General features: G+C 33.9%; 1 protein-coding gene across 1 annotated transcript in view; it reads right to left on the reverse strand.

Annotated features, from left to right (window-relative positions):
• CRPPA (CDP-L-ribitol pyrophosphorylase A) overlaps positions 1-23,900 on the reverse strand; it is a 105,486-nt gene that overhangs the window by 36,041 nt on the left and 45,545 nt on the right. The window contains exons 5-9 of the mRNA XM_053999562.1: positions 23,269-23,314; positions 16,702-16,799; positions 12,728-12,817; positions 11,911-12,003; positions 7,545-7,673 (exon numbers count right to left, since the gene is read on the reverse strand). Of these exons, the coding sequence (XP_053855537.1) occupies positions 7,545-7,673; positions 11,911-12,003; positions 12,728-12,817; positions 16,702-16,799; positions 23,269-23,314 (456 nt within the window). The remainder of the gene's footprint in view (positions 1-7,544; positions 7,674-11,910; positions 12,004-12,727; positions 12,818-16,701; positions 16,800-23,268; positions 23,315-23,900) is intronic.

Here is a 23,900-nt window from a genome sequence, read left to right on the forward strand (position 1 = left end):
GCATAATAAATCCTACTGCAGCGAAACCCAAACCTGGGATGTATCAGGACAGATATTTCCAGAGAAGATGGGTGACAAATCTGAAATAGGTCCAAGTGCACAAAGCAGCTACTAGGATAGACAGGGTATCACTGGGATCTGATGGCTGTGCACACTGGAGCATTTTTCATTCTTGACATTATTGGGCCTTTGCCATGTGTAATATCACATTTTTAAATACTTCAGCACTGGGTATGATCCATAATGGATGACTTTCACTGAACAATCGGACACAAGCAACAAATAAGACTTGGGGCTTAGCGTCTCAAATACATACAGAAACCCCAACCACAGGTCTTCCACCCTTCTAAAGAAATATCTCGAAGTTAGCCTGAGGCTGGATTACTTGACTCCTGCTAGTATATAGCAGGAGAGGATGAAAGAGGAAATTAATACTCCCAATTTAGATTTGATGGTTACTGCCTCTCTCTGCTGCACAAATTTTAGGAATTACCATACTGTAAGAGTCTGCAGAATAGTTACAGCCAGTAAAATGTACAGTTTGAAGGGAATTTTTGTGTTTAAATGGCTGAAGAAGTTGCTAAACCTTTCTGATCCAATATAGTGATGAAAATGTGCTACAACCTTTGCTTACTTTTGCTATAAAACTAAACTTTGCATTGAAACTGGAAAAAGTTATCTGAAGAATTTCAGCCATATTTTTGATTGAAAAAGTGCACTCAAAATATAAAAGCTCATTAGGAAACTAACACAACAGCAAGCTGTTAACATTTTCAAAATGCCTCTTAAGCTCACAGAACAATTTTAGAAAGCTTCTTTGTTACTGTTGTTTCATGTAATCAGAGCTAAGCCAGAAAAAAACAGAAGTATTCTGTACTATAGGTGTTTTCGTTACCTGCTAAATGAAGCCTCTGGGGGACAGCATGGAAGCCAAGTGAGAAGATTAATTTTGGATGTCCAACTTAGACAGTAAAAGAGTATAAATATTGCTTTAAGTGAAGAATTGCAGCACTAACAACTCAAAAGTGCAACTGCCCTTAAACAGATGCAATGGACTTCAGAGGTTTCTGTCAGGCAAGCTAGCAATGGAAAGAAAAGTTAAAAGCCATTTGTTTGCAAACAAAATTTTGTGTCAAGGTCCTTTCATCTTAAATGTTTATGTTTCCATTAAGAGATAAGAGGTCAACATCAAAGATTTAATAAGAAATAAAAATCAGAATAACTCATACTATCAGATTTGAAGATGAAACTCAGATTTGATACTCATAGTATTTGTTTTTGCAAATGGTTCCAATTCAATGTTTATTTCCTATTACAATAATGTATCCAGAATAATTAAAACCGACATACTTTTCTAAGTTCCTATATTGTATATCACATATTTTCCTTTTCACTTGAGAGTCTGGTAGTTCACCTTAAATCTACTTGCTCCCCAAACTTCTTCATACTAAGAAGCTATTTTTAGAGGAATATGTAGTATACAATTAAAATATCCACAAAAGAAACAACTGGCAACCTTTACTGAATAACACTGTCAGAATGGCTGAACTGAGGTAAAAGAGCAAGGATGTTTAAAGGCCATTTTATGAAGTCATGACTTTTAGGATATGTCTACATGCCTTAATCACTTTGGCTGACAAGTTGATGGAAGAACTCTGATTTCTCCAATTATAAGTTCAATAGCTGAAACAAGTCTAAAAAGGTCATGTGTAAAAGGCATAAAATATTAACCTCAGTTTTCTGTGCAGCTTGTTAAACTCCCAGAACTTCTAATAGCAGAGACAAATTGAGTAACTTTCTGACCTTTCTGTGATAAAAACCTACAGTTATTTAATGAAAGCCCTAAAGGTTACCAATTATTTTTCTTAAAAGCCCATCTTCCTCAGACTAGGAATTTAGTACTGCATTGAGAAATTAGTTTGTGGAAAGCTTCATTTGAGTGCTTTTAGAAGAGTTGCAAATCTGGAGGAAAATCCACTGTTTTGTTAGCTGTTTTGGCTAGAAGAAGAGGGAGACTTGAGCGAAAACAAGAGAACAACAGAGAAAGGTGTCAAGAGAAAAAGAGCAAGAAAATAAAAGAGCATGTATGCATGTATTCAAGAATAAACAATCCCAATAAAAGAATAACAATCCCAATTTTTTGATCAGTATTATCCAGTATCAAGCTTCAGGATATCTACTAAAAAGAGCAGCCAAGTAGCTGTTCTTCCCACAGTGTCACGCACCAGAGTGTTGCAAGCAAACATGAGGTTGCAAAGTTCTGTGTTTATGACCTTTCCTGAATCCAAGCCCAAATGTTCCCCAACATTTTGGTAAAATTACAACTAATACATTTCTTAATTGACTAATGTTCCAGAGACATGCTCTTTTTTAATTTCTTGACATCCTCTGAATGGTACAAAATAGATGCAAAAGGCTAGTTTGATCAAATAGATTTCAGTTCAAAATACAAAGCCATGTTTGTAAATATTTTGCATCGTGTCAGTTCTACTTATTGCAAAATATGCATTCATGACTGATTGCGGGTAGTACTAATAATTAAGGATAAAATGTGTAAAGCCTCCATAAATATCAATTTCTGGTTTTACTGGTGAATGACTGGCTATGAGTTTGTATTAAGAAAGCTACAGATTCTGATTTTTATGAGCCTATCCATATAGAAAGTTTCAGATTGATTTGGTTTTCCCCTTTGTCCTAAACTCTGTGGAAACAAGACCACACTGGCTCATCACATAATTTGCACAATTTTCCTTGATGAAAGAGTGAATAGTCCACAGGATCAGGAAATTTAAAAGTTCAACTTCTACCTCTTGAAAATACTAAATAGTAATTACTTGGCCTTAAGGATTTCTAGGAATAAATGTAAGTTTCCATATTCATTACAATCTATTATGTCATTGCAACTGAAATTTTAAAAAATGTCATTTTAAGACAATGAGGTCTCCAGGCAGCATCCCAATCATTTTAATCAGATTGCAATCATTTGACCAATTCTATGCTGATTATTAAGTGAATTGAGAAGCATGCTGGGGTCATGTAGAGCAGAAGCTATTTGTTTTTAATGAGTTTCCAAAGTTTTATTTTGTGATTTTATTTAATTTGCCCTCCAGGCTCATTATCTCACTACTGGTTGCCAAACCACCTTCTACTTTGTGGATTATCCCATTGAGGGGTGTGTTCCCTCTTTTGAGAAACATTGCCTTAATGTTTACCCATACTACTATTTTAAGGGATCTTTGATGAAAAAGAAATCATAAATGTTTACCTTTGGGGTTTACCGAGACAGACATAAAACACTTCTAGCACACTAAATATTTCTTGAGCCATCAACCACACTGCAGATGGGCCTCTTGTCTTCAAAAAATCTTTAAGGCTACAGTAAGTGTTCAGTATGTTTGCATAAGAAATCACCCACAGTTCAGGCTCCTTTTAGTTTCAAGTAGCTTCATAGCAATTATTCTATTGCATCATTTGTCTCTTTTTAGTGTAGGTACTGTGATTTTTCTGGTTGTCAGGGAATAGTTCCTTTATCTTAACCAAATAGAAGTTTCAGAGGTAAAAGTATTTGGGCCCACCGTACCCTAGGCAAGGCTTAGCACATATTTGCTGCTCTGGCACAACATTCTGCCAGTGCTTCTCTGAAGTAGAATTATTTTAAATTAATACACTTCTATAACCAAGATATATTAATGTTACTTTCTTTTTTTAAAGCTTTCATAGTGGTTTACTATGTCCATCCAAATGTGTTTTATTTTGGATGATTACTGTTCCTTTTTAATCCCTCCAAACAGTAACAAAGTCTTTACTGAAACTTACACACCAAGATTTTATTTCTGTAACCATTGCAAGCTGTTGAATTTGAACTCCCATGCTAGGAAATGCTTTTTATATTCTCTTTTGATTGTTTTATTGATTATTTTTTGTAATTCAGTCATAAGACTGTTATTACTATTAATATTAATATTTTTACAGGGAGAAGAGCAGTAAATAAAGAAATTTTTTTAACATTACTGCCGTGTTCAAGTATAACCCCATTAATTACCTAGCACATGTTTAAAGATAATAATGTGTGTGTGTGTGTGTGTGTGTGTGTGTGTGATCAATGCCCAATTTCAGTATTATTCCATTGCTCAGAACATAGAACAACAATGTGCAGCTGAGGTATCTTCCCAAATCTTGAGCCTCCAATGATATAAATCAGTAGTTTTGATATATATCCATCCCTGCATGGATGCAATGGTTTGACATTAGCTTTAACATTCTTTGGGTTTTTAGCAGTTCTTAAGTCTCCTTCTAAGTACAACTTTGTTTATTTAAGAATAGTTTGGCTTCTTTTTATAGGTTTTCCTCCTAATATTCAGAATTTGCTTTTCTCCATTACATCCTATTGACCTGATTATTAAAACAAAGATTCTAATATATAATACCTTGCCAGTCATCGCTATTTTCAAGATGAACTTTTCATTAAATTAAGGAGTTGGAATTTTACTAACATTTTCATCAACACTTGCCAGTAATATCATCCATAAAAAAATGGATCTTTCTCCTTATTTTTAATTCACCTTGCTTATCAGCTATTTCCTTCAAATTATCTGAAAAATGGTCAAAAACTAATTCCCTAAGTTCAGACTCAGATACTGAATACTCTTTGGCCCTTCACATTTTGAATGTGCAAATCACTTCTAACTTTGCAGAACTGTTTTAGAAAAAAAAAAAATCGTAAGTGCAGTTTAAATTAACTGTATTTTCAGGATGCAAACTAGAGATTTTATGAAGTGGATCTGTATATCAATATCAGTAATGTGGTATCCTATGCATGATGTTTATAAGACAAATAACTATTTGTGTACAAGGGACTTGTTATAGGCAAATGAAAGGTAAAAAGCAAGTCATTTACACAGCACATGAAAGCCTTTTCCTTTAATTCTCCTGATTAGTTATTTGATGTATCAAATAGTCATCTTGGTGTATCAAAAATACTTGATATCTTTTTCTAAATACCAAACAAAGACTGCATTTAAGAAGTGAAAATAAAGGCTCATACTTTTTCTTAGGACTTCACACTTCTTCAATACAATGAAAACATAACTCCATGGTTCTACAAGCATTTAATTTCCACTTCCAAAACATAAAAAATGGCATATTTTCAAAATTTATTTACTTAAACAAACTTGCTTTTCTAATGCAAAATCCAAAAGCCTGCCCCCATTTTCTTTAATATCAACGTATCCTTACATCCACTTAATCATATCAACCACTTAATCTACTTAATCTACTACTTAATCATATCTACATCAACCCTATTAAACATAACATAATTTCACCTGAACATTACCGTGGCCATGTCTCAAATTCCCTTTTTTTAAATTAGGAAATGTGTACCTATCAACTGTCTGTGTCTGGTAGTGAAGATATAAACCTGTCATCTAGAGGAAAGCTCCATGAAGTAACCTGTCATCACTCTTTCTCTGAAATAAACTATAGCTTTCTGGGACTTCTAGAAAGCATCTAGTGACAGAAGTTATTGCAATAATAGGCTATCCTGCATTAGCACAGGTGCTTTTTTGTGTTTCTACTTCTTCGGGACTTCCCATCATGCCTATATGAAATCCATTCCTCAAGCATGGAACTCATCTACAGGTTCATCTATTAATGGCTTATACTAGAAGTAAAATACCTTGGTGACTCTCAAATCATGCTTTGGACTTAAGATTAAAAAAAAAAAAAAAAAAGAAACTGTTTTAAAGATGTTTTTTCATGTAAAAAATTGCTTTTGTTCACAGTCTCTTAGTCCCACCCAGACCAACAATAAATTTGGGGCTATGTAATTTCTAGAGCCATACAATAAGTCTTTCTATAGGTCTTTACATTGAAGCAATTATGTTCTAGATAGATCTGCAATCAAAAGTAAATTTGATATGTATATCACATATATACAAATGATGTATACAACCTGTTCTTTTGTTATCGATCAAAGTAGACAGCAGGAGCTCAAGACTATATTCCTCTCTCTGTGAGCAGGGACATGTTTTAAAGCCATTTTAAAACAAGACAGCTAGAAATAGTTTACTTACTTTGTGAACTGTTTTACTCTATATACAAGACTTTCTGCATGCTAATAAGTGATGATTCTCCCTGCAATGATCTTACATAATGATTCTAGCTTTGTATTTTCAAATAATGGAGGCAGCAGTCTGCTGCAATCCTCTTATCACCACAGATCAAGAATTCCCACTCAGATCTCAACTGCTCTTATATGTGCCCATTAATATTAAAATGTCTTGTTGCCATGCACATCAAAATCCACTGAAGATTATAAAATATTTTTCTTTCTTCCTGTCAGCTTTACTAACTGTTGCTATCCACATATGTCTATTTGATTCACTTGCATATAAAATCATATACACACAATGAAGTCTAAACAGCAAAAACTGCAGTTAGACCTCAGCAATCTTTGAAGCATTACATTTTACCATGATACGGTGACTCTTAGAGCTATATTTCAATAGTTATTCAAATTATTTTTACCAAAAGAAGCCAGAATTCAGCCTGAAAAAATGGGGTTTGATAGCAGCAGAAAGAAAACTGAACAGTTGTATGTCCATCAGTGTTTTACAAACAAGAGATGAACTAATGACATATAATAGCAACGTTCATATTGTGTTAGCATTAAAAGTCTATAAAAGTCTATAATCTATATCAGCTTATGAGCTGATAGGTATTGATACTCACAGCTCTTAATAAAGCAATAGAATTTGATGGGGAAAATCAAGTGCCTTTGGTATACCAGAAAAAGATTTAAAACTAAAGCCACATTTAATCAATTATATATAAACTCAAACACATAATTAAAAAAAAAGGCAGTTAAAATTAATTAATAAAAAGCAGTTAAGATTACATTTATTCTTCTTTATTAAAATCTCTAGCATACTTCTTCCTTCACTGTTTGCTGAGTTAAAAAGCTGAAAAACTATATCTGCACTGGAGGCAAGGCAGCCTACTCTTCTGGTTGACAGAACATGTTTCCCAGGCAAATGGTTTATTTTTAAATAGCTTTTGTGAGTACAAAGTATGTTGGAGTGCTAACTCTTTTTGCCTCCAGCCGAGGCAATTTGCTGCTATTACAGACACTGTTTCAACACCTATATGCCATGCCCTTCCTGTCACCTGAGTACCAAACTCTGTTTTGATGAGGGACATAAAATACTGCAGAACCACTGATTGAATGTACTTTCACTACTTTTCTCTTTTTCTAATGCTGAAAAAAAGCAATTTCCTAAGCAGAAAAGCAAAAATGGTCCTGGTGTTTTCATGCATTTCTAAAAAATGTTTACCATTTATTCCTCTCTAATCAAAAAGCTTACATTTTTGTTCATAACTACAGGCTTGTCTGAATTTTGAACAAGAACAGGCAAGAATCTTCCCAAAAAATCCTTTTCATGTCATATTTATTTCCCTTTGATTTTGTTTTAAATGAAGATTCTATCATTAATCATATAAATTGCAAAAGAAGATAATTTGCACACGGAAAGATAATTACATACCTTATATTGGATAAGGAGACCATAAACTAAAATGTTTTTCTTTTTAGTTTCTCTTGCAAATTTCTTGATCATAGTTAGGTCTTCTATCCCAATGCTGAAAGAATTATTTTCTGGAATATCCAAGTGCACCTGCAAAAGAACAGATGAGGAAAAAACAAATCCACTTTTTCCATAGTGTGCCATTTTAGACTGATGGTTTTTAGTATCTCATTTTTATGTGTTAAGCACACATAAAAATAAAGACTCAAACAGACTTTTCTTAGACAACTTCTATTTACTACTGAATTCCACTACTTACACATTTAGGGACATGAAAAATATTTTTTTCAAAGCAGAAGAAACCAATATGCCAGAACATGTCACGCATCTTAAAAATATTCAATTGAATTTGAAAACAAACAACATTTTTTATAAGCTCTAGACTAACTTTCACAGAAGTTTTTTTTTGTTTGTTTGTGTTTTTTACTATAGAATACTATATTCTATAGTATATAGAATATAGTGTATGTATATAGTATACACTATATTCTATAGTATATATTCTATAGTATTCTATAGAATATTATATTCTATTCCTATATATAGGACTATAGAATACACGTGTCTTTCATAAGCATCTTGAAGGTTTTCAAGACAGAACTAAATTCTTTAAAGTTTAATTGGAAATTTACTATCCTTTCAGTATAGCATATTAGTTGCCTTAATAGGGTTAATCTCAAGATAATACTTCAAGTTTAAAAAGCAGAAACTACCTCAAAAGAAGGTAGGGATATGACTATCCTGAGCCCTTGGGCAGGGAAAGGCAGGTTTCATGCTGCACAAACATGGCAGGTCTCATGCTGCAGTCCATGGCAGGACCTGAACTGAGTTGAAGTGTTTGGACAACACTCTCAGGCACATGGTGTGATTTTTGAGGTGTCCTGTGCAGGGCCAGGAATTGGACTTGATGATTCTGATGGGTGCCTTCTAACCTGGCACATTCTACGATTTTCTGCATTCTCTCTTGGGTATCCTGTGCAGGGCCAAGAGTTGGACTCAATTATCATTGTGGGTCCCTTCCAATTCAGAATAGTCTGTACTTCTGTAACTGGTATTTCCAGGGAGGTATCAACTAGCTCAATTCTTTCCCAAGTCTTATATATTCCACATTTTAATCAATTTCCCTTACAAAACTTCTATTAGCTGTAAAAATCAAAATGAAGTATGATGATTTGTACATTAAAGGTTTCAGTGCCTATTAGTAGCAAAAATACCTTTATTCCTAAAAGGAAAATTATTTCAAGTTCTCTTTGTACTTTATGTTCCATTTATACTGACAGAAAATAGGTCCTCACTCATTTTCCCTTGCAACACTTTTTTAAAAAAAGCTGTTTATTGCCTAAATGCATACTTACCAGAAGGCAAGCTCTTGTCTTCTACTACACAAGCAGAGATTAATTTTCACACACACTCATTATTTTATTTTCTACCCAAAACAAGACTAAGGACTACTCATCTACAGCTATTTACAAGAAATTATAAAACATTATTTTGAGACAACTTAACCTAGCTCCCCTTTACCATTAACCTCTTTTACAGCTTTGAAAAGAGATTTTTCTCAAACTAACTTTGGTACTGAAATGCAAATAATTGCAACTACAGAGCTGAAGTACTAGCATTTCTTTCTTTCTAACCTTAAACAAAGCAACAACATAAAAATCAAATCCATTCCTACCATTTACAAACATGAAAATGTATTGGTCAAAAAAGCAATGTCAGTTTAAGAATATGATTTGTCAGGTTACAGCATACTTGAAGATACTGCCTTGATGCAAACAAATAATTGCCTCAAGTTTACCTCTGTGATGCCTATTTCTCCTGTAACATGAATCTTCCCTTTTGTTCAGATACAGTAATCCAATTGCTGCTTCAGCTTACAGATGCCATGAAACAATCCAATCAGGCACCAGGATAATGGATAGACTTTGAATCTCTGGCAACTGATAGGTGGGAATATGGAAAAAAGTCATTGTGTCCAGTGAAAGCTCATCCTTTTACTGGATCAATGCTCACTGGGCTGGTTAAACAGAGAGTCTGGCACAATAATAACACCTGTCATTTTTACAATTAAAGAAGATGACTACTGGAAGGGGAAAAAACCCCCTTTTTTTTCTTAATTATCATGTTATTATGAAAATTGCTTTTGTCATGAAATCAAAGAATGAACAAGAACTTTCCAATTACCCAAATCCAGTTGCATTAGAATGCTCCTAATTATGAGTTTAGAATGGAAGCAGTTAGCTGCTCTCTCCATTTATTCTTTCAAGTTTTACTTTTGAGAGCAGAAAAACATTTCCCTTATAGCTGGTGCCTAAGACCTCTGCATTTAAGTGTCATCATACTGCTTAAAATTCTAATTCAGATTTGTCTGAAAAATATTAATATGTCCTTTTACATTGAAAGAAAGTATTATAGGATTTTTCACAAACAATTCATTCAGTTAGTATGTTTAAAAAGTATATATATAGGAAAGAATAAAGTTGAGGAAAACCTCACTCATAAGCCTTAGAGAAGAGCACACTCAACAATGAATTTAATTAAAGACTGCTGAAGGAAGTTTCTGTCCCCCATACCATCTGTAATGAGTTTTAGAGATCAGAAGTTTAAAGGACTTCAATACTTCCCAGTGATTAATACGAGACAATGATTTGTTAAGCTAATTCTTTTCACTTAAAACATACCTTCCAGATCTTCTTTTCTTCCTTTCTCATATTTCTAAAAGACAGTGTGGTACATCCACCAGATGCCCAAGTGCAATTAGGCAACATAATTTTAACAAATGCATTTCTATCAGTGTTTTAAATATTAGCATCTTTTTCTACCTAGTTATGAGATTTTCTTCCACTGTCTAATTCTTGGAAATTTCAAGTAGTTGTCAGAAACAACTGATAGATCTGGAATAGAGGGATTAAATGTATTATTTTCTCCTACAGCTATTTTAAAAGGAGTCCACCTAAATAATTTGTGCATGCTTCAGGCCGTTCAAGCAAATACACTTTCATTAAAAATCGTTCTGGGTTCTACAATGACTTCAAGACCTAGTATCTCAGGGGCAAAACCCAAGTTTCAAGGGGAGATTGTGTAAGAATTACTTGCCCTTCTATTTCTTAGGAGATACCAAGACCAGAATATTTATAGCTTCAACTATTAAACCAAAGTTTTCACATTCCTAGCATCGCACTCAAAAAAGTATTCAATTGGAAGTCCAGATTGGAAAGTGCTACCAATTGGGCAAAATAAGCAAGCTTTTGACACCTTAGCATTTGTTAGTTGATAAACAATTACAACTTTATCTTCACACTCAAAATTCAACACAGACAGAAATGGTTTTTTTTATATTCTATAAAGGACTAATGAAAACATCTTCAGTCGAAAAAAGGGTATTTTGCACTTCCAGTGGCCTTGTAAATGACCAACAGAATTGGAGGCATGTGGCTGCTCTCATTATGAAAGGTAGAAGTAATTTATCTTTGAAAATTCAGTAAAATAAAGTTTTACCCTGAAGTTCCCCAGAAACAGGGTCAAGAAAAAAAGGTGGTCTAGAAACAAAGTGCTAAACATTGATGTTCATAGAATCACAGTAACTCACTCCATGAGAACAGCATATAGTAGGTGAAGATATAATAGGTTAGGCTGTACAGAAGGATCTGGACAGGCGGATACATGGGCTGAGGCCAAGGGTATAAAGCTTGAGAGGGCAAAGTGCCAGGTCCTGAACTTGGGTCACAACAACCATATCCAGCACCACAGGCTGGGGCAGAGTGGCTGGAAAGGTGCCCAGTGGAAAAGGACCTGGGGCTGCTGGTTGGCAGTGGCTGAGCAGGAGCCAGTGTGCACTCAGGTGGCCAAGCAGGCCAATGGTGTCCTGGCCTGTTTTAAAAACAGCGCAGCCATCGAGACCACACACACATAGCAAAAAGTAAAGATAAAAGTAAAGTAATTCTGTTTCAACTGAGCATTCAAGCATAGCTCATGCTTTGCAGCATCCCCAGCAGAGATAGAGCACAACTGCAAGGCAGGAGTTAGCGGTTCAGTACAACCAGCCTGCCATAATGAGCCTTTCACAGAAATATATAACTAATAAACTGTCATTTTCTAGTGTCAGTTTGTTTCCTGACAGCATGCAGTACATTTGTTGAAGTGAAAATTAGTTTCTTTGGAGACCAATTTACAGTTTGAATTTACAATTTTATTCTGAGTTAGCAGCAGTGTAAACCTAGTCTAACTTAAAAAATATTTATATTACATATTATTTATATTTATATTAAATAATAATTTAAAATAATTAATGAGATGCTTTCTACGGTAACTTACAGGAGTTACCTACCAAAATAAGGACAACCGGACATAAGAGAGGAATATTTGATTTTTCCAACATATTCACTAGTTCCTGGGTTTCTTGAATGGCCCACCTTTCATCCTAAATAAAAATAAATGTTGAGAATTACTGAAAACAACATTTATTTCATAAAAATGGAAATTTGAAGAACTGTTGTTTACCAAAAAAAGGAAGATATATCATTTTTTTTGTTTGGGGGGGTTGATTAGCTGATTGTTTTTAATATACTTTTATGGTATTTTCTGGTAAAGTTATAGATGCTTGAAAAAGAATGATATTAATAATACTAATAGCCCTTTATATACATATATATAAAAACAAACAAACAAGATTAAGGGTCTTGATTGGTCTCGGATATGGTTCATCTAAAACCAACCTTTGCCCATACATGGACCCAAATACAGATCACATGGCATGCACATGTCCAGAATGGGAAACACTAATTTAGACTACAGCAATGAATGCACAGTTAGATGACTTCACGTATCATAGGTCTCTCCTTAAAATAATTCACTTCAATACAACAGTTAAGAAAGGTATTTTTAAACTACTTCAGATTTTATCCCTCTTGTTCAAGAATTCATGGCTGGTTAACAACAGAGTGACAAAAGTGTGGAACCAGAGGAGAATGGACAGACCAGTATCTCAAAGGTTGAGTTTGGTGCACATCAGAAACACCAAACATCAGAATGGACACAGTACGTGAGGACAAAAATAACGAACTTATTACTCAAATACTTAACTATTATTTACCATTACTAGTAAGTTAAAGTGTAAAATAAAAGCACAAATCCTCACTACTTACATTTACACAAACAAAATTGTAGCACTGTCCTGAAATGATGTTTTGTAGACAGCTATCATTCTTGCTTAGAGACATTGAAATAGCTTCAACCTGATTAGACAAAAAAAGAAAAAAGTCAAAAATTCTAATTCAGCCTTAAGTATCTGCTAAAGCTTCCACCACTGTAGCAGAGGTTGATTTAAATTTAAATGATTTAAAACTGGCAATTATTATTTCTGCTACAAAAACTGAAAATTGCTCAAAATTTTGGGGCACTCAAAGGTGAAGCATGGAGCCCTACATATGTTGAAGTATACTGCTCAGGGTAGGCATTCCAGAAATAAGTCCTGGAAACATCAGACATGAGCGCTGCTGCCTGGGTTAGGATTTTCAACTGTTTTGAGAGATAAAAACACTGTCCATAAAATGAGCTAATGATTTTAGACCTCTAATTCTGAGAAAACCTCTACAATACTCACATATATACATTTTGTCTTCATGAAGTATAAAATAAAATAAGTATGCATAAAAGACCAGGTGCACTGGTATTCCAGGATTCTGCCCAGAACAAGAGTACAAGACTCATGTAGAGTTTCTCCTTGAAATAATTTCCTCAACAAGTATTTTAAAGTACTTTCTTAGGCACAGACATACGTATTTTGCAACCTTTAACACAAGCTAAGTAACTATCTTATCTCAGTTAAAATAAAAAGTAGATTCTACTACATAATCAGCTTCGATATTGCCTTAAGTAAAACAGTAAACCAGATAGTAGATGGTGAATCTGTTCCCTAAGAGAAGATAACACTTTGAAGCAAATAAAAAAATCTTGAAATTCAGGAGAAAAAAATCTTCATGTTGCTTCTATTAAATCAACAAATCCCATTGTTCCACAGTACAACTGAGCTTTATTTCTTCCCAAAACACATGTTAAGTATCATAGCAAGCAACAGAAGTAATACACTGCTGTGCTCCCATAAAATGCCACTTAATCTCCAATCAAAAAAAAAGTGCCAAATACAACATGTAAAAGGGCTTTAGAGTGTTATTTAAAGCTGTATTTGTTAATTTTTGTAATAATCAGGGGCTAACTTGTTTGCAAAGGAAAGTGGTCTGAAACCAAGAAGTTGATAGTGATAGTCTAAAAATTTTAGAAACATTTTGGGGTCAAAATTTAATAGCATAGCCACAAATAGCTGACATTTAATATTTTAAGATTAAAAAAAAAAGTCACAGAAGGTATTAATTACTTAAAAATACTTGGAAAATGCAACACTCCAGGGCTCATCTGGCTTGAACCTCTGAAGATGCAAAAGCAGAAATCCCTGGTACCTTTACAACCTTGCACATACTTCGATGAACATGAGCCTACTGCAAGCCAGTGTCTTTTCAGAAGGCATTTGGAACATGATCCAAGAGAGAAGGCCTACTTTTATTCTTTGCTTTGAGGTAGTACAATATATGATGCTTAAGCACTGCTGAACATTTAAAAATTCCTTTAGTGTATCATTTGATTTAACTTCAACAATTTTATTAAGTAACACACTAGCATTTTTTGACCACCATATTATCCAGCAAAAATGAAATTGAAATTTTCTGTTGGAAAAGTAAGCACAACTGCCTAGGTAGAAGCTTCAATAAATCATCAATTAACTAAAATTAATTCTTATTCTATTTGCCATTTAATATCCTATGCAATAATACTTTTTTCAAATTATAATTAATATAAATCAATGTTTTCAACTACATTAGAGAGCAAAAATTACCTAAAAATACCACCTTGGTAAAAAGTGATTCTCACATAATGTTTCAGTGTTTAAATAAAAAGGAGTATATGGATTTGCTTAATTACTTCTGGTCCTAGTAAAAACTGATATTCTTTAATTTTTTTTAGTTACCAGATCCCCTTTACTGAATTTTCAACTTTATGCAACATCCACTTCCATAAAGTCAAAATCAAATACCAGAACATTTGGAACCTGCAAATTTATTTAAATTATATCAGAATTTAAAATCACAATTAACACCAATGCAGCAGATGGACAATATAATCATTAAGAAACTGGTGATTTTCTACTAGTGAAATGCTAGTTCTTTTTCTATTTGAAAGCAATCAAATATTTTTACATCCTACTCATGGATAATTATCCAGTCACAAAAATGACACACAACTTCAACCAGTTGATTCCATTTCATGTGACAGCAGCACTTTGTCACTAAAGAAATAGGAGTACACGTTTTCCAGTCACAGAAGAAAATACCTTCACTCCCATTTAGGTTTGTTTGCTTCAAAGAAAGGGCTAAACAACAAATTTAAGGAAAAACTCAAGTTACATCTTTCACGTCTTTAACAAAACATTCATTCATTAGTCATACTGTTTAAAGTAACACTGACTAAAGTACTATTAAAGTACTTCATAAGAAACAGCTGTAGCCTTAAAAATTTTTAGAAATTATTTTCTTTATCTTATTAGTTCAATTTTTAGGTCTTTTTTCCCCCTGCTATTAATATTATCATGTTATTAGAGTATTTCTCAGAAATCCTTCTAAGAAAATTTCTTTTTAATTATTCTTTAAGGACATATGTAGAAATTAACAAATATCCCACAAATAAATATGGTTGCTACTGAAAACTGGAATGTCAAAAGTATCTAAAATGTTAAAATACTGGTACCAGATAATATGTACTCAACAGAATGATTCCCACTTGGTCACTTATTTAGATCAATTACCTTCCAATTATCCCTTTGAAAAGGCCCAGCTTTCAATGCAGTACATCTACTTTGCTTAAAATAATTATTTTGCACAAAATCAAATCTCTCTCGCAAAAGGTACTGTGCTTCATTGGAGAACAAATAGGCTTGTGCATATATTCTTCCTAAGGCTAGAAATTCTGTATATTGGTAAGCTTAAAAATTAACTCAGAGATTTTATTGTTTAAAAGCATAGGGATAAGTGATGTACTACTACTAACAGCAGCAGAGTTCACACAGAGATAAAAAAGAGATGTAGCAATGCATGTGGTGTCAGTGAAATGGAGACCCCATCAAGTCTGCTAATTTTTTTTGCATTTAGATGTAGACAATTAATAGATAAAAAGTATGATTCCACGCTAAATACAGTTCTTTCCAAACAAAAACTTTCAGTTCAATGTCAAATGACATTTCCAGATATGAGACAGCAATACAGGTTGATAGGGAAACATATCCTTCTAATAATTAACACACCATGCAGAAGATCGACAGACATGAATAAAGCCATTGCAGAAGTAACATTATGCAAATCAGAAAACCTGTATTTTTGAACAGTTATTCCCTGTCTGTTTCTCTGGGCAACAGGAACATGTGATATCATCACATAAGATATAATTAAGAATCACCCCAACACCAGTATCAAATGTTAATCACCTTTGGGAAAATGGAAATATGATAGCTCTATTAGAAAGAATAATGAAAAAGGAAAAGATAGTTAAATGTCAGTAGAACATTCCATCAATACCCTAAAGCAAAGGCTCCTATGAGCATTCACTGTGAGGGAAATGTACCCCTATTGCTCCACAGAAAGGCTCATTAATTCAATTTTGCACTCACAGCTCTGCAGGAAAACAACCTACTCTTTAATTGGTTCATACGCCAAGTCAGACTTCAAAGTAACAAAAGCATTTCCTCTGTAACATATTTGTAACAATTTGGGCTTACTGAATTAATAAAATCTAACGAAAATTGCCTCACTGTTGTCTGGATTCAATTTCTCCTCTAATCTAATATGGACATTTTAAGTGTATCTTTAAGATCCCCCTCTACAGCACAACTGGGAAGAAGATGCTTCTTTCTTGGTAACTTCCACACCTGATGTTAATCCCTTGTGATAAATACTGCAGTGACATAGGAAGTCTCAGTTTCTGTTTTCACATTATTTAGACCATTTCTTAGGAGTAGTGGCAACCAGAAACATTAAATTAATCAGACAGTTGAGAGCCATAGAGTTCCACTTACTTTTATTTGGCTTTTCAGCGATTCAGGAAGGAGAAAACCTACTTGTGCAAGAGTTTCCTTCACATTGGTGATAACACAAATGTGTTGTGATAGGTTGTCTGTGACCAAGAAAAAAACCTTAGATTTCATGCAATAATAAATCAATCCAAATTACTAATCTGCTAAACATTATCTTCAATCCACATATTGTTGCTTCTTGAGATAATATTTTCAACAGCTGTAAATTTAAAGGCTACAAAGTATGATTAATGTAACTACACAATTTATATAATATACATCTCGAAATTCAAATTATATTTTATATCATTTTGTACAACATGAAATCATTACATATGGTCTGTCCCCAAAGCCCATTTAAATTTATTAACAGATATTTGTTCAGGTCCACATTGACACTAGATGACAATCAAGAAAACTTCTTGAAAATTTCATCCCTCTTATCACTTCAACAGATAACTAAATGCATTGTCAGTAATAGTGAGTAAATAAAGGGGGGAAAAAAAAAAAAAACAGGAAATACTAAAAACTTGCCAAAAAAATTATTAATGATACTGCTTAAGGAGACAGCAGATGTAACTGTTCACGTCAATAACAAAGAAGTTGCAAAGTTGTGACAAAGATCTTGGCCTGGGCACTTCCTAGATCTTTTACTAGGGGCAAAATACAGTATTTTGTTGCTATCACGAACAACAGTTTCAAGTTATTGCCTGATCTGGCAATCTGGAAATACTGGCTTCCACAAAGCCAGTATTTCAGAAAATTAGTAATTTCTCTTGTTACTGACTTCAGATTTTAGATTCAGTGAACATTTTCCTTTTTTTAAGCCAATCAATAGAAATTCAAGTCTGAAATTCTCAAGTCTATTTCAGGCCTTTATCCTTTAGATGCTGAATTAACACACAGAACAAAACACAAGATTTCCAAGCCATTCCATAAGCAACTAGAAATTTCATACATGTAAAGTCTAATTATTTTTAAAGCAGACTTCAATGAAACTCCAGAGACAGAAATATACCAAACACCACCACAAAATAAATTAGGAGTGAAAGACAAGAAAAATTACAAAAATATGGGCTAACTGGTCTTCAAACAAGTCTGGATATAAACAATATGTATTTGTTGCATATGGAAAGTTATTTCTATAATTACATACCACACAATAAGTTCAATCAAATGCATAACCTCAGTAGTGCAGAAACACCTCACTTTCTATTGTAAACTCACAGACTTCTTTATAAAAATAAAGACCTGATATTTAATTTTAAAGCTGCTGTAGAGTTAACATTATTGGAAAGTGACTTGTGATTTTTAAGCAATTTTCTGTGACCAGGAAAAGTGATTTAACCACTAAGAATTCCAAAAGATAATTAGAATGATTTTTTCAATCATGGATATTTACTATGTCCAATATTTATAATGTGACAACAAAAATACTGGTGGCAACTGAGTTTGTATTAAGTTAGCAAGAAGAGGAGGGAGGAAGAAAGGGAGAGAACAATAAACATCTGCTTATAAACCATCACAACCAGATGGAAGTGAGAATTAAAAAAATGCATGGCCAGTTCTCACAGGATTAGAAATCAGAGGATACCACAACTGTGGGAGAAATTATCTTCCCATAGATTCACTGGGCAAAAAAAATATACTGAACATACATCACAGTTGGCTTCTACTTAATAGAGAATAACTTTACAATCTGAAAAATGGGAAACCATATTGAATTAATTTCTTATCAGCAGAAAGAAACTAATGGGTAGATTGAAATCAGAGCAAGAGCCACTTGAATTTAGTACTGTACACAAAGTGCAGATACAAAATTGATATACATAATAAACCAGACTAGCATATCAGATTTCAAGAACTCAGACTCTATTGAACTAAGTAATTTAATGAAGAAGGTCAGATTGGAGCTATTACAAAAATTCACATGTGGAAGAAGGCTGTGGAATCCAAAAAGGCACCATAACTTAGGCTCAAACAGTTCTTTTTAAAAAGATGTCTGTAATCAACAGCAAGTGTCAGAAGTATTCTCGCAAAAGACTGCTCAAAGGCTGCAGCTATAAAAACCCATCTCACTACTCTCTCCAGCCCTCTTAGATCTCTAATTTCCTGTAATATAAACGAGAAAGGAGAGGCAATTACAAAAAAGCAACTAAGATTTGCAGGCTGAGTTTAATAAAGAAGAGAGAAAAAACAATGAAGTGCGGATAACTATTTTTTATCCAGAGAAGAAACAAAATGTTACAAGGGGAAAGTATGTTAATAAAGTAGGAGAACCTTAAAGTAATGATAATACACACATTGAAAAGATGCTGCATGCTTTTAAATGATCAAGGAAATGAGTAAAGGAAGTCTGGGAAATCATCTTTTATAAAGTCATCATAGTAAAGCAACAGCTGTGTTCTAGTTGAGGTTGGAAACTCAACTGCCCTTTAAATCCAAACTATTTCAAGTTGTCAAAAAAGATCCGTATGTTAATTTAGACTGCACCTTTGTTGCATTGTAGGAAGGAAGACTGAGTGGAGCTTTTCTCCCCAAGACTGCCTGTGTCCCACTTCTGCTACGATGATGGAGCTCTGTCACTCAGTGTAGTCACGCTGAACCCAGCTTCCTTCCAGCTGTACCTGATAATGGAGTAGCGTTCCCTATTTTCATTTGATCCCTTCCAACACTTTGCACATACACTCAGAGTATATTTTTTGCATTAAATAAAATATAGTAAATTTTGCACTATCAAATTTAAAACTTAAATTTCCCTATCAGGAGTCCTCTTCATTAAAGCTAAATTTAATGCAAGGTTTCAGAATTTATTCAATTAAACCTATTTTTTACTACATCAGAAAACCTAATTTTCAATTTTTTCACACCCTCCTTTGATATGCTGAAAGCATATATGCTGAAAGCTTTAGATCACATTATTATGCAGCAACACCTGCCACAGTCTTTATCCTGGGATCATACTCAATTATAAATTAAAATGTGTTCATGTTTATGGAACTACCATAGTTAGATGATGTATTAAGTGTACTCTAATGGAAGACTTAGAAGTTTACTTGAAGAGCATGCCACAAACAAGCAGCAATTAAAATAATACTTTGTTTGAATAAAGATAATAAATATCATATCCTAGAGAATTAATACCATAAGAAAAAAATGTATCTGAATGGCAAATTGGTTTTAGCCTACAGACATAATTTTTTTTCTCTTAATTGCACATATATGTGTGTACATACACTTGTTTTTGGAAACATGCTTGTACTACACCATTCTTAGTCAGCTATTACAATTCCTATTATTTTGGAAGCACATCGTAATCATCGAAATGCTTTTGAAGTTTGCATGAGTTCCAAGTAGTAAATTAATTCATCAGAAATCCATTTGCACTTTCTACATAGCAATGGCTTGACTGGTCTGGAAATTCAGTATAGTTTCCTCTGACATCTTTAGAAACATCTGTGTTATGAGATGCTATTACTGTAAACCTAAGAAAAATTAAATAAATACTGCCAAGCATTCATTCATGTTCAACAGAATAGTTGAAATTGTTATTTGAATAATATAGGTAACCAAAAATATCTAACAATCTTTTTTTGTTGTTTACTCATTCCCCATGTCTCTGTAGCCACAAAAACTATAAATCAAACTTGACACTGACCCTACCAATATTAGTACAGAGGAAAGAAAGGAACACTTTGTCGTTCGCAAGAAAAGGGGGCTGTTTTCACCTGACAGTAACTATTCCAAGGAGTATTCCCCACCTGCCAGCCTATTTCTTTGGCTCAGACCTGAGAACAGCCATTTGTTCATGAGCATGCTCATGAAAATGCAGCCTACCTCACATAAGATCTCTGTTCTTTGCTAAACAAGGCTTATCTCAATTTTTATTTTTATAAAAAGTCACATGGTTTCTTCACAGAACATAAGTCATAACATGTAGCTCCCAACAGCCATAAATAGATTGAAGGCATTAAAATATTTTTCTCATCACTTGCAAAAATCATCATTTTATTTATATCAACAGATACTTCTTTAGCCAAATGTGAGGGCAAATTATCCAGTCTGCAAATGCATGCTCTTATGAAAAAGTAATTTATAAAGTAAGGCCCTTGAGAAAAGAAAAATGAGAAGGAGGAGGACAGAGAGTTAAACTGTAAGTTACAAACTTCTGAGAAGCACCATTTAAAGTTTACATGTTGGAACTAGAGTTCAAAGTTATCTACCTTGAGGGCAGTAATCCTAATGGAATTTTTTTAGGATGTTTTGTATTAGCCTGATCTTAACAACATTTCTAGATGAGTCACCCTTATTGTAAGACAGTGTTTTCTTACTTCAAGACTATTAAAAATAGGTGTGTACCACCTTGTCTGCACACTCTACAAGTTAATACCTGCTTAACTAAAGAAAAGCATTAAATTGGCTTTTTATAAAAGTTATAAAATATTTGAGGAAGTCAGGAAACTAAAAAGAAATGTTTTAAGAAAACAGTCTCACAAGAAAAATAACTCATTAGTCTATTTACAACAGTGAAATGTTTCTTTGTGTTGACTTAAATAAGAATGATATACATGCATATAAATATCTAAGGTAAAACAAATGCATGCAGGGATGTATGTTTTTCTTACTTCCACCTGATTAAAGTTTAGCAAGGGAGAATTTGTTGAATTCCTGAAGAAAACCAAAAGGTTTGATCACTAATAAACTGCAGATGACATAAAATTTGGAATTGTAGTCAGAAAATTAAATGTGTACACTCAGAAGTCCTTCATCACTACTGAATTCATCCAGAGATAAAATGTATATCCAGCACAGTAAATGAGTAACTTAATAATAAACAAATCAGCTGTGAAGACTGAAACAGCAGTGGGGAGCAGTGTGAGGCCAGAGCCCTTAGTACCCAGCACCCTCCCAACCCATGCATTCAGCTTCTAGGACATCTCTAGTGGACCTTGACAGCATGCAAGGTGGCATTTAGAGAGCTGGTATCTTGCAACTCTACTTGACAGTCACGTAGGACTTTCCCCTGAAGCACTCTACATGGCACAAGAAGTGATAAGCAAGACCACATCACTTACAAGAGCATGTAGTGATAGGGCAAGTGGGAATGACTTCAAACTAAGATTAGATTAGATTCAGATTAGATATTAGGAAGAAATTCTTTACTGTGAGGGTGGTGAGGCACTGGAACAGGTTGATCAGAGATGTGGATGACCCATTCCTGGAAGTGTTCAAGGCCAAGTTGAATGGGGCTCTGAGCAACCCAATCTAGTGAAAGGTGCTCCTGCTGATGGCCATGGGCTTGGAACTAGATGGTCTTTAAGGTCCTTTCCAACCCAGGCCATTCTATGATTCCACGATTCTACAATATAGCACCATGTAGTGTGTTCTGAACTCTCAAGAAAAGCAGACACTGTGATATAGTCAATTACCCAGCTTCTAGGAAAGGCCTAACTGAGCATGCCTAGGCTTGTAGGATGGTTGCCATTCTCTAAGGTGACCTGTCTTTGAAGGTTTCCCAGAACTACAGCACAATACAGCAGAACACAGCTAATAAGATTTCTTCTGTAAAACTACAACCATAAGCCAAAATTATGCCATACAGGGGTACAACAGGATGATGCTCCAAAGGACAAAAATATATTCTCCCCCTAAATATGTTTTAAGTGTGGAATGAACTGTGCATTAATCATCTGCCTAGTATTAATTTACATGGTTCAACTGTCCACTACCAAAATAATTCATGCTATAGCCACCTGAAGGTCTGAGATTTTACGCCTTTTGAAGGGCACAAAATAGATAAGGCACAACTTTCAAACTGCTATCTTGGAGGACTAACAGCGCCGACTCAAAACCCCATTAAAGATAATTAATGATGTAAGATAACTCTGTTATGCAGTGGCCTAATTTGCTATGAAGCATTCATTATACTATTCATTATACTTGCATAATGAGCAAAGAACACGTACAGCTTCTGCTTCCTGAACTCATGCAATGCAGCAAGAAGGAAATCTAAACTTCAACAATCTTAAAGTACAGATTTTCATAGAGACCACCTTAATAAGACTACTGTGGTAACTGAAGCAGATATATTGCACGCTGCCACAGCAAAGGGACATTACACAAGTAAAGGGATTCGCCTGATTGACTACCATGAAGGTCTTCATTTTTACTTTAAACTACACAAGCTTTTTATTATAAGCAATAGCTGAAAAAGTTTGTACTGGCTTTAAGGAAAAAAAATGTGGTGACGTTATATATATATTTGCATATATATGTGTGCATGTATACATATACAAAGAAAAAAAATGTTTATTCTTTATAAGGCCCTTCAAAATTAATCTCTATTTGACTGTAATATACATAGTTTTTTAAAAAGTTCTGTATTCTGAGAGAAGTAAATAAAGATAAATATGCTAATAAAAGATTCCAGTAAACAAGCTAAAACAACTTGCCTAAGCATATTTTATCCATTATATAACTTTTCTTAAAGACATTTCAAACTATCACACACAAAATCCTTAATTAGAATGAGGAACATGCAAGCTGACAGTCACAAGGACAAACACGTACCCTTAATGATTGATTCAGCTGCATACAGATCCCGCTTGTAGGTCACCTAAAGGACAGACAAGGCTCATGAGATTTAACACAGCAGGAAGGAATGTAAAACCAATAAAACAATGCCCTGAAGCCAATTCTTTACATTTTAAACACCATAAACAAGTGATATTGTCAATTTCTTAATTCTGGTAAAATATCACGAGCAATTTATGAGAACAGAGGTTGCAGAAACTACTGGAGACTTGAGAAAACACCTTTTCCAAACACTTAGATCTGCTTAGAACTCATTTGAAATCTAGAAGTATTTTCAATCCTTTGAAAAATCATGAAAACATGATAATGCCTCTATTTTTTTCACTCTACTGCAAATAGATTAATTTTTAACAGGACTTGGGAACATAAAATTGACAGCCAGTGAGAAACCTTATTATTGCTTTTACTAATATAGGTGCAATTTTTCAGTAGTACAATACCATTACAATTAATGAGAGTCCAATTAACCAGTGGGAGCCAGTGAGACTACAAGTAAACAGTGTGAGCTTTCAGAGAATAAATAAACATCAAATTCTTCTTGAAGATATTAATTAGATTAAGTTAGATGAACAATAAGATGCTGAATATTTACTTGGTACTTGCAAAAC

This window comes from Vidua macroura, chromosome 1, assembly GCF_024509145.1.
Source record: "Vidua macroura isolate BioBank_ID:100142 chromosome 1, ASM2450914v1, whole genome shotgun sequence".
Taxonomy (NCBI): domain Eukaryota; kingdom Metazoa; phylum Chordata; class Aves; order Passeriformes; family Viduidae; genus Vidua; species Vidua macroura.